General features: G+C 48.8%; 1 protein-coding gene across 1 annotated transcript; it reads right to left on the minus strand.

The window, feature by feature from the left end:
• On the minus strand, nt 1–11,932 carry SLC46A2 (solute carrier family 46 member 2). Its single transcript, XM_032164896.2, has 4 exons — nt 10,635–11,932; nt 8,451–8,534; nt 7,579–7,735; nt 1–900 (listed from the first exon to the last, which is right to left on the minus strand). Exons 1-4 carry the CDS (start codon nt 11,761–11,763, stop codon nt 843–845), a joined length of 1,428 nt encoding a protein of 475 aa, XP_032020787.1. The 5' UTR covers nt 11,764–11,932; the 3' UTR covers nt 1–842.
• Between the last annotated feature and the right edge of the window lie 241 nt (nt 11,933–12,173).

Raw genomic sequence — 12,173 nt, forward strand, 5'->3', positions numbered from 1 at the left:
TACAATGAATGTTAATTTTATTAGGTGAGTTTGCTTTTATAAATCCAAGTAGATGAGGTTATAAAAATGAGTACCTCAAATAAAATAGCTCTTAATGTACCTCCTCTTCCTTCACACCACCCACTTTGGGAAGCACTGTTGATTGGAAGTACTCAATTGAATATCCCATTGAAGAAAGCCTTGTGACATTTGCTTCTTAAAAGCAACAGTAATAATAAAACTACCCAGAAGACAAGGGCCTGAGCTCCATCGCCTTCCTGAATGTTTGTAGCTAAGGAAGACTCAGGAAAGAAAGCTGACTTTTTTCAAGGTTTTATTTTAATTTAAAAGACATTGTTCATGCAAAACTGTTGGTAGTTCTTACAAAACATCCCTTCCACATTCCCCTCAGGCTGTGATAATGCACGCTTTGAGTTCTCCCATGGGACTTTCAGCACAGCACCCAGGTGACTAGTTAGCTATACCTTGGAGCCCTCAAGACAATCCCTTGAAGAAAAGGGGCAGGCTCGCTGTAGCTGGAGTCTGAAGCCCCTCACAGGGCCTGGGACTGCTATGTGCAGCCTGCCTATAACCCTTAAGTTCATGCTGTGCTGTCACAGAACCCAGTTTCTGCCTAATATGGGTGTCTTAAAGCTGAGAAGGTTTTTCCATCACCAGGAAAGTGCTTTTCCCCATCCACCAGGGATCCCTGAGCCAGAGCAGGTCATTCTGAGGCCAACTCTGGCTGGAACGCGGGTTTCTTAAGCAGTGGGTTGCTTTGGTCACCAGTTCCCTGGTCCCTTCTTTTGTCTTCTGAGGGCCTGGCCATGGCTGGTGTTTTCAGCTCCTGCAGGTAAGCATCTTCATTTCTCTGTGATGTCTCCATATGGTGACGATGGGACTTGTTTATAGGCCACGATGCTGTAAGAATTGACCATAGAGAGTTACAAGAGAACAGCTGGAATGGGTAAAGGTGAAACTGCCCTCACAGGGTTAATAAGAATTACAAGCCAGGCTTTAGGCAAAATCATAGGTAGGCATTGACCAAGGTGTGCTGGTGCACTGTGACCCACTTCCCTGCAGCTGCTAGCTAAAAGGAGCATGTTGACCATTTGCTTCCCCATTGTTCCTTTAGATAGAATCTCTGGGGGCCGGGCATGGTGGCTTACGCCTGTAATCCCAGCAGTTTGGGAGGTTGAGGCAGGTGGATCACCTGAAGTCAGGAGTTCGAGACCAGCCTCACCAGCCTGGTGAAACCCCGACTCTACTAAAAATACAAAAATTAGCTGGGCATGGTGGCAGATGCCTGTAATCCCAGCTACTCGGGATGCTGAGGCAGGAGAATCACTTGAACCTGGGAGGCGGAGGTTGCAGTGAGCCAAGATCGTGCCATTGCACTCCAGCCTGGGTGATAGACTGAGACTCCGTCTCAGAAAAAAAAAAAAAGAATCTCTGATACTGGACCTTTTTACTTAAGAATTGCTTAAGGTGTTTTTCAGATCCTGAATTCCAGCAGAATGGCTGGCGCCAACCAGCCTGAAGACCCTCACCAAGGAACAACTCAGCACAGGAATGCCGTTTCTTCATCTCCCTGTCCCATGATTTCACCCCTCACTTCTTGACCAATCAGCGATCCCTACACTAGCCCATCACCCATCCAGACCCCTTGGAAGCCCATCCCCAAACCTCTCTGGGAGGTGGGTTTAAGGTTTCCCTCCATCTCCTTGTTCGGGTGCTGTATATCATTAAACACTTTTTTCTGCTGCAACTCCCGCTGTTTCGGAGTCTGTTACTGTGCAATGGGCAATTGAACTTGGTGGTCCTGTAACAAAGGGTGTGCCTTTTCCTCTCCGTCCATTAGGCCATCTCTTTATCACTGGTAGACTGAAATTTTTTTATCCATTTATGGCATCAGAATGGAATTTATGGCACTGAGTGGAGAGAGATTGTCTGAAGGAACTTCTCTTACTCCAGGTTCATTCCAGTCTTGCAAGTACTGAACTTCTCCATTTCCCATAACATCACGAGCCGTTTGCATCCACATTTTCTTTTTCCTGGAATCTCCTTCCATCTCGCTTCTGCCTGAGGATGAACCCCCATCTATATCTCAAGATCAAGATTAAGCCTTTGCTTGCTAATTGCAAGCAGAATTAGCTGCCTCATTGTCTGCCTTTCCATAGCTCCTTTATCCATTACATTGTTTAAAATTATCTTAATAAATGGATGCACAGCAATTAGGAGGTCTGAACTGAAGTCCTGGATCAGTGTGACTTAGGCATGTCCTTCAACCTCTGGCACCTGGGCTTTCTCATCTGCTTGAGCTCCAGAATCCTCAGGTTCTAAGCTACAGCACAGCGCTTCTTGATGGATGAACAACACCTGGAGTTGCTAAAATGGGTTGTGCGCTTAGATCCAAGCCTTTTAAGGGAAACTTTGTAGACACTTCCCAATGCTCAGATTTCCCACCTTCTATGAGTGCTAGTGCACTGCTGGGAGAGGCACTGACTCATTGTACTTAAGACTCATTGTATTACAGGGCTGGCAAGTGGAGAGTGAAGACTTGGAAGCAGCCAGCACAGGGCCACATGACCCTTGACCCCTGCTGTGGACCACTGCAGCACAGCCACAAGGCGATGGCCAGCATCTGACTTCATGGGTAGCCCCAGGCAGCTCTGGGGTGTGGGCGGTCAGCAGTGCTGACTTATTAGTCAGCATAAGTCAGTGCTCTGAGAGATGCTACACCCTCTGACAGGGCATGCATTCATTAAACAAATTCTTTTTGACTGCTTCTTATATGCTAGGATCTGTGCTGGACACAGAAGATACAGGGAGAGCCAAATAGCCATGGTCTCTGCCCTCAGGGAGCCTTCAGTCTGGTGGGCAAGCATAATTAAACAGCTAATCATGAAATCATCATCACTGCATTCTACAAAGGAGAATATAGGAAGCTCTGGGAGCATGTAATAGAAGGATCTAATTTAGATTGAGAAGGGTTAGGAAAATTCTCTTTGAGAAAATGGTGTTTCAGTTAAGACCACAACTAGTTGGGTGGGAAAGAGCTGTGGATGGAGAAGGGAGAAGAGTGGGCGGGGAGGCAACTGTGGCTGAGGGTTGGGGAGGGTGGTCAATGGCAGGAATAGGAGGTGAGAGAGGGTGGCCAGGCCAGCTTTTGCAGGGCTTTGTCGTCCATATTAAGACATTCGTTTTTTGTTTTTGTTTTTGTTTCTTTTCTGAGACAGAGTCTTGCTCTGTCACCCAGGCTGGAGCACAATGGCGTGATCTTTGCTCATTCCAGCCTCAACCTCCTGGCTTAAGCAATCCTCCCACATCAGCCTCCCAACTAGCTGGGACTACAGGCATGCACCACCATGCCCGGCTGATTTATTAATTTTTTGTAGAGTTAGGGTCTCACTATATTGCCCAGGCTGGTCTCAAGCTTCTGAGCTCAAGCAATTCCCCCACCTCAGCCTCCCAAAGTGCTGAGATTATAGGTGTGAGCCACTGCACCCAGCCAAACATATGGGTTTTATCCTAAGAGCAATGAAAGCCAAGTGCAGGGCTTTGAGCAGGTGATGACATGACCTGATTCACACTTTAAGGACCTTGCTCTGGCCACCTGCTGGAGAGAGGGTGGGAGTGGAGAACAAGAGTGGATATATGGAGAGTGGTTCAGAGGCTAACTCAGTCATCCAGGTGCTCTGGATTAGGGGGTAGCAGTAGAGATAAAAAGAAGCATAAGTTTGAGAGATATTTTGGAGGTAGAATCAATGTATTAGGCCTGATTGATTGGAGGTGGGGGGAGATGAAGGACAGGTTTCTACCCTCGGTGGGTGGTGCCACCATTTAATGAGATCATGAGATTGGAAAGACAGGAGTGTGAGCAGGCTTAGGAGGGTATCAAGAACCCTATTTTGGAAGTGTAAATGGTAGTGTGAACCTTTGGAAGTACTTTAGGTTGCTTAGAAAATGTAAAGTGAGAAGACAGCCCAGAACAGAACCCCAAATAATTCCTACATGGGAGGTTTGTAGAGAAGAAGCTATCAGATAAATGGGAGAAAAGCCAGAAGAATGAGGTGTTTTGAAAGCCATGTGACAAATATCTCCCGAGGAAAGAGTGATCAACAGCATTAGGAGCCGCCGAGAAATCACGCGAGATGAAGGTGGCAGCAGGTTAATGGATGCAGCTAAAAAGTCATTAGTGGCTTTAGTGAGAGCAGCTCTGATGGAGTTGAGCAGGGGGAATCAATTGAGTCAGACTGGAGTGAGTAGAAAGTGAATGGGAGTGGGGGAGTGAGACAGCACGTGCAGACCCGCCTTGGGAGAACTTGACTATGAAGAGAAGGAGAGACGGAGGAAGAGCATACGTCAGCCCTGGTAGAAGAATTCAGGAGAGAGTGAAGAAGTGGAATGAGCTTTCTCAGGAGGTAGGAGAGGCCGCACCCAGATACCAGGTGCAATGCATGTAGTGGGTGGGAGAGACGGTCTGGCTTCCTTCAAATCCTGTCTCTGCCACTTCCTAGCTGTGTACCCTTTGGCAAGTTATTTAATACCTTGGAGGCTGTTTCCTCACCTGCAAAATAGGGATAATAATAGTAATTACCACGAAGGATTGTTTGGGAAGATTAGTTTAAAAATATGAAATAAAGTAGTGCCTGGCACGTAGGGCTGTTTAAGAGTTTGCTGTTATTATCATTAAAAAAAGAAGATGGATGCAAATGAACATAGGGCTGTGGATTGGAGAAGACTGGTTTATTCTGTTGGGATAGCTTGGCTTCGCTTTTCTTTCTTTTTTTTTTTTTTTTTTTTTGAGACGGAGTCTAGCTCTGTCACCCAGGCTGGAATGCAGTGGCACGATCTCAGCTCACTGCAACTACCGCCTCCTGGCTTCAAGCGATTCTTCTGCCTCAGCCTCCCAAATAACTGGGACTGCAGGCGCATGCTGCCAAGCCCGGCTAATTTTTGTATTTTATTGGAGACGTGGTTTCACTATGTTGGCCAGGCTGGTCTCAAACTCCTGACATTATGATCCACCCGCCTTGACCTCCCAAAGTGCTGGGATTACAGGCGTGAGCCATCGTGCCCAGCCTGGCTTCTGTTTATGAAGAATGAGGCATTAGTTAAGTGCATGTATATTGGAGGGCATGAGGGGAGAGGGTTGTAGATAAGCAGAACCTCACAATTATTTCCTCAGCATCTCCCTATTCCATCTAAAGAGCAAACAAGAGAGGGCAAGTTCTTACGGTGGCATGAAATCGGCTCACTTTGGTACCAGGAAGAGGTGCAGCCACAGCCCCCAGCCACAGCCCCCTGGGATTGCAAACAGGCTGGGATCTCTCCTGGCATCGAGGAAGAGGATGCCGACTGTGACCCAGTCCAGCCTCTGCCCTCTGAGCCCTCCCCTGCTCTGGCATGCCTGCCTGGGTTTTTATATCATTGGAATGTAGCTTTTCTTCCTGTGGTTTGAAAGCTTTACTGGTCTTTCCTGTTGCTGTCCTTGAAGATTGATGGTACAGCCTTGGCCTCTCCTAGCTGTGAAACTTTTTCAGGATCTCATTTCTTTAGTGATTTTGCGGAAGGGAAAATAATGGAAACACTCCCTTTACACCAGCGATTCTCAATCTTGGTTGTACATTTGAATCACCTGGAGAGCTTTTAAAATTTCCTATGCCCAGGCTGCACCGCAGATTAATTGAGTCAGAATCTCTGGTGGGTGGGATCCTGATAGCAGTCAATTTAAAATCTGGCTTTGTTTGCACGTGTCTCTCTATTGCTAAATGTCTACAACAGAGGGAAACAGTGTGCCTAAGTGCCTTATCTGCATAAGCACTCAATCGATTGCTTACTTGTATCTTCCCATTGCTTTCGTTTGTCTCTTGATGTCTTTATGACACACATGAACTAGTAAGACTCATTTTCTTTTGTTGATTTTTGGGTCTTGTTTAGGTTAAAGAGACTACATTAACCAACTGCCAATAAAATTGGACTGGATAGTTTTCAAGCGGGCAAAAACTACTCATCCTTTACTCATTTGGCCAGAGGCTGGGACTCCTGAGGAGTTTGCAGTGCATGGTAGCTCTAGCTAAAATCCAATCCATTCAGCCAGGACTCATACGAAAACAGGAATACATGAAAAGTCCTTAGGGTCGGACAGTTCGAAGACAGAGCTGGCTCAGTTTGCACCTTAGGAATGAGACCTGGTCATGCCTGCTGATCCATACATTCTCTCAGCTATTTAGTCTTCCTATCTTATTTTTCTCAATTATGAAATAATGCAAAGAGCCCTAATGATTGACGGCTCCTGTCCTAGGAAGCTCAACTTTGCATTCAGGCCGAGATTTGTAATATGATGTGATGTGAGAATTCCAAAAGGGCTTTGTCACTGTCCCCTTGAACCTGCCTTCCTTTATTTTCTACTCTGCTGCCTATTATACCACCATTACTGATCTGTAGAGTCCTCATGTGCTACTAGGCAGGTCCCTTGAAAATGCAAATCTATATCAAATTCTTGTGCCTTACTGTGGGTACATTTATTCCGTGTGTGTGTGTGTGTGTGTATATTCGTTTCTCATGTGGCAGCAGTGGTAGGAGCATGAGAGAACCTCACTTCAAAGGAAGTGGTAAAAGGGCCTAACAGTCTAAAGGAAACAGTGCTGTCCCATATGGGAACCTCAACCCACATGTGGTTAGTAAATACTTGAAATGTGACTTGTCCAAATCGAGATGTACTGTAAGCATAAAATACATACTGAATTTCAAAGAGTTAGTGTAAAAATGAAGTGAAATATCTCATTGACACATTTTGGAAATGGATTAGATGTGGAGATGATATTGTGCACGTCAAATATATTATTAATATTAAAATTAATTTCACCTGTCACTTTTCTCTTTTTAAAATGTGGCTACTAGAAAATTGAAAATCACACATATGGCTTGCATTTGTGGCTGCTACTGTATTTCTGTGGGACAGGGCTGAAGACAGAACTATTCCGTGCTGTCTTTCCATTTTGTTGATGACCTAGGCTAGTGGTCACCATGGGACCAGCCTTCCTCCTGCCTCTTATCTCCAACACTTGAGTGCTCTGATTTTCAAATGAGACAGTTCCCCCAGAGAAGTCAAGGGAATTGTCCGAGGCCCTGTCTGGAGCTCAGATAGTCCAGCGGCCGGGAGATTTCAGCAGCTCTGAGCACGGAGCCCTGTGAGGGCACGGGGAAGAAACTGTGCTCTGAAATGAGGTCTGATGACTTTCACCTAAAGGCAGCTGAACAAAAGAGGTCTGATGGTTCATGAAGGTTTCCAGTCACAGCCTCTAATTATACGGAAGTATACGGGACTTATATAAATAGTCATTACAAAACTGCCAAAGAGTGAGCCAGTACCTAACGACCCTGTTTCTTGTGATTTTGAGGAATTCTGAAATGGCCAGATTTTTAGTGTTGGGAAACAAGATGACTTTTTCTTTGTGAGAGAGCCTACTCAGGACCCACTGCATAAATGCTGAAAATAAATAATGCGGTGATGGTGGGCTGGAGAAGGTCCAACATTCCTTGACCTAAGCATCAGGGTCCCAGCCCAAGCAGCAGATTCTGCTCCCATCCTACCTAATTGGGATGATGGCCAGGAAGGAGAGAAAGGAGGAGAGAGCAAAGCAGGAGCCCACAAACATGTCCATGGTGAGCTGGTAGATCTTGTTGTACAAGGTGGATGTCACCACGCCGGTCAGAGCCAAGGACAGCTGCAGTATGACGAACACCTTTCCTGTGGAAGGGACAGAGGTTACTCCAGAGTGCCTTGCTGTCCCTGCCTCACTCCCCATTAGCTGAGTCTCTGGAGAGCTCTTAGGGGACCCTTCCTTCTTACTCTCTCTCTCTCTCTTTTTAGAGACAGAGTCTCACTCTGTTGCCCAGGCTGGAGTGTAGTGCCACAATCCTGGCTCATTGCAGCCTTAAACTCCTGGGCTCAGGCAATCCTCCTGCCTCAGCCTCCCGAGTAGCTGGGACTACAGGCATGTGCCACCATGCCCGGCTAATTTTTTGATTTTTTTTTTTGTAGAGATGGGGTCTCACTATGTTGTCCAGGCTGGTCTTGAACTCCCAGCCTCATGCGATCCTCTCACCTCGGCCTCCCAAAGCACTGGGATTACAGGAATTGAGCCACTGTACCTGGCCCCTTCTCAGTCTTTGTGTGGATCAATTCGCTAAGAATCCTGCCTCTGTCTAGTTGAATCTTCCCAAGGCCTGTGGACGATAGGATCCTTCTTTGACTGTGGCTTTTCAGTGCCTGACTTTCTAAGTCACTCCTATACCCCCGTCTCCACTCTCTGTGCCCTGGATGGAAACCAGTGTTTCTAGTGTCTTCAAAGATGCTTCTGGAACTTTGGTCTCAAGTGCCTTCTGCAGGTCTGTGCCTCATGCTTAGCAGCTCTGAAACAGCCCAGGCAGAAGTTTCCAGAGAGATTCCTTTCACTACTCACCATAAGAGGAGCCCTTTATGAGTTTGGACATAGCTGATCGGATGGTTGTGACGGGGATGAGAGCAAACAGCATGACGGCTCGAGCTGAAAGAGATCACACAAGAACACTCCTTGCTGTAGCCCAGCCTGGGCCAAGGAAGAAATTAGCAAAAGCCTCTCTTAGAACCCCCATCTCCCCACAATCCGAATGTGGCTTGACCTGGAGGAAGTCATTTCTCTGCTGGCACACTAGCGCCCTCCCTTGACCATTCTGTGACCCTCTGAGCTCTGATGTTGCTGTGTATGCTGCATACCAGTCTGCAAGGTGGCCGGGCACGGTTGACATGGTGACAGATGGTGAAATGTGTCTTTACTGGTGCAGTTGAGTGATTACTAGGGAAGTGGAACTGGTGCCACCAAAATGACACAAGTCCCCTTTCTTTGTTTCTCCAGGAGATAAGTGTCTGTCCTGGACATTAATGAACATCTCTGGGAGATGGTCCCAGGAGCTTTGGCAAATTGCCTCCAGCAATGTGTCCCATGAAGGCACCCACTGCATAGCTCTCAAGCTCTATTGATTATCCAGATGCAGTGTGTGTGTGTGTGTGTGTGACAGAGAGAGAGGGAGAGAGAAAGAGAGAGAGAGAGAACACGCGAGAGAGAGACAGATACAGACAGAGAGCCAGGCGTGGTGGCTCATGCCTGTAATCCTAGCACTCTGGGAGGCTGAGGTGGGTGGAACATCTGAGGTCAGGAGTTTGAGACCAGCCTGAACAACATGGTGAAGCCCCGTCTCTACTAGAAATACAAAATTAGCTGGGCGTGGTGGTGCATGCCTATAATCCCAGCTACTCGGGAGGCTGAGGCACAGGAATCACTTGAACCCAGGAGGTGGAAGTTGCAGTGAGCCGAGATCGTACCATCACACTCCAGCCTGGGCCACAAGAGTGAAACTCCATCTCAAAACGAAACAAAAACCCAAAGAGAGACAGAGAGAGAGGTGGTGGGCAAAAGGGGAAGGGCATACTCTGTCCTATGCTGTTTAATTGAGAACTGACCAGAGGTTAGCTTGCCATTTTGTCAGGTGTTTCTAAGATGTGTGACCTGCCTGGGCCAAGAGCCAGCCTCAGATAACTGTCTGAAGTTGTTTTTCTGATACGATAGCCACTAGCCCCATATGACTATTTAAATTAAATACAATGACATAAAATTTTAAAATCTGTTCTTTAGTTGCACTAGCTACATTTCAACTGCTCAATAGCCACATGGAGCCAGTGGCTTCTGTATTGGACAGAATGGTTAGCAACTATTTCCATCATTCTAGAAAGTTCTATTGGAGCATTCATCTCGAGCTTTCTGCTTGTAGTTTTCTGACCTGTGTCCTCAGATGGAAACTTAATGCTGCTTCCTTGGAGAATTCATTACATTGGTTGTGGAAGGCATTTACCGAGTATTTTTACGCATTTTTAAAAAGCCCTTGCTTAACTCCAAATGATTTTAATTAAGAGATCTTTTCAGTAGAATTACTTGAAATTCCACCCCTCCACTTTTTTTTTTTTTTTTTTTTTTGAGACAGAGTCTCGCTCTATTGCCCAGGCTAGAGTGCAGTGGCACAATCTCGGCTCACTACAACCGCTGCCTCTTGGGTTCAAGTGATTCTTGTGCCTTAGCTTCCTGAGTAGCTAGGACTACAGGTGTGCACCACCACACCTGGCTAATTTTTATATTTTTGGTAGAGATGGGGTTTTGCCATATTGGCCAGGCTGGTCTTGAACTCCTGGCCTCAAGTGATCCTCCCACCTCCTGCCCAAAGTGCTGGGATTACAGGCGAGAGCCTCAGTGCTCAGCCTTTGAAATTCCATCCCTTTAAAATGGGAAGGGCAGGTGGGGGAGAAACCCAACTCCATCTCTGTTGAAGGCCATCCTGAAGCCTCCCCTACTGACTCCAGGTACCACTGACCACACCTTCTTGACTGCTCAGAACCATGAACACCACTCTGGTAACATTTCATTCTCAATATAGATAATTAACAATACACTACAGATAAACTCAGGGGCATATAATCTTGTGTCCCTTGTGCCTCCTAGGTAGCAGGTTCAATCCCTGGTGCTGGGCTAGGACACCCAGACCATGGCATCCTTGGTGTCAGCCCCATGATGCAGAGGGCCAGCAATGTCCTGCCTCCTCAAGAATGACAGACTCACCAATATAGAACATGTATGTCTCTTTCACAAAAGCCAAGAGGAGGGCTCCTGACCCAAAGGAGACCATCCCAATCATGATCATGGTGGTGTCCCGAAAGCAGCGGGAGAAGACCAGGACGCCCAGGAAGCTGGTGATGAAGATGGTGTACCCTGCAGCCATACCATAGCCCACCTGCACTTGGTTCCAACCGAGAGGCTCCCTCAGCACAAAAAGAGGGATCACGTCCACTGTGCCCACCACCGCCAGGTCATATATGATAGCACCCACAAAGAGCAGGGCAATGGTGGTTTTATGGGGTTTTGCTTTTCCAGGAGATGGAGGGTGCCCCACTGCATACTGTTTGTCCAACTGATCAGGATCCAGGGTGCGGTATGTGCCAACCGTGCCAGACACGGTATCCACGGCGGGGAGCTCCTGGCTGGGTTTGGCCACCGACTCAGGGACCTTTAGCACCAAAAGGCTGTAGAGCAGGGCAAAAGAGGCACAGCTCACGCTGCAGGCCGTCAATATCAGGCCCTGCCCAGAGTGCCCAGCCACCTGCTTGAAGAGATGCCCGGAAGCCATGCTCCCGCAGAACCCCGCCAAGCCCAGGATCAGGTCAATAAGGATGAGGCGCACGGAGCGGCGGCCCTCGGAGGAGCCCAGCGATCCCAGCGCCATGACCCCTGACCAGAAGGCGGAGAAGCCGCCGAATAGCCCGTTCAGCGCCGCCGCCCCGTACAGCACCTCCACTGGCCAGTCCAGCAGCACCTTGAGCAGCAGCCCGAGGCGGGAGAGCAGGAAGCCCAGCAGCGACATGCAGATGGAGATCTTGCGGTGGTAGCGGTCGCTGAGCCATCCCAGCCCGTAGGCAGACAGCAGGGGGGACAGGCCCACCACGAAGTTGTAGATGATGTAGAAATTGGAGATGGCTCTCTGTTGTTGGTCCTCTAGAGCCCCCCGGGGCGACGGGCTGGCGCTGTGGTTGGAGGAGCCTCCGGTTCCGTAGGACGCCTTCACCACGAGGAGTAGCCCCGCATCGTAGAGGGAGGCAGCCACCTGGGACGAGGCCACCACGGGCTCAACCCAGGTCCTCGGGTGGAAGCGAGGCAGGTGGCCCCTCCACGGGCAGGTGACCTCGGGCCTCATGTGACCTCTCTGATGGGGGATCGAGGGGCTTTCTGGCTGCAGTGACAAGGATATGCTCCCAAATTTGGTTGCTACGGCGGCTCAGGGTTCAGTCCCGGAGGGCGAGTGTGCGCCGTGCGCTGGGGAGCGCCCCGGAGAGTAGCGAGGAGCCAAGGCACGCAGCGCCTGTGACAGCAGCCAGCCTAGCAGCCGAGTGACCTCCCGAGTGGCTCCTCCTCAGGCCAGGAAAGGCCGCGCTCCGCCCCGCCCTCGCCACCTCAGGCGGAGTAGGACTGGCGACAGTCCAGGGAAGCCAGGCGCGGGGGAGCGCACGGCGAGTGTCGGCTCCTGGCGCCAGCACCCCCGGGGCCGACGGGTCACGCTGCTCCTGTGAGCGCGGCCGCCTGACGGGGCCGAATTTCCCCACAGCC

Source organism: Hylobates moloch, unplaced genomic scaffold (assembly GCF_009828535.3).
Source record: "Hylobates moloch isolate HMO894 unplaced genomic scaffold, HMol_V3 SCAFFOLD_10, whole genome shotgun sequence".
NCBI lineage: Eukaryota > Metazoa > Chordata > Mammalia > Primates > Hylobatidae > Hylobates > Hylobates moloch.

Excerpts from the sequence above, each read along its gene's own strand:
- SLC46A2 (XM_032164896.2), bottom strand. The coding sequence starts at position 11,763 with ATGAGGCCCGAGGTCACCTGCCCGTGGAGGGGCCACCTGCCTCGCTTC. Across the intron at positions 8,535-10,634 it reads GACATACATGTTCTATATTG|CTCGAGCCGTCATGCTGTTT; the intron begins GTGAGTCTGTCA and ends GATCTCTTTCAG. Across the intron at positions 901-7,578 it reads CTGGCCATCATCCCAATTAG|CATCGTGGCCTATAAACAAG; the intron begins GTAGGATGGGAG and ends CAATTCTTACAG.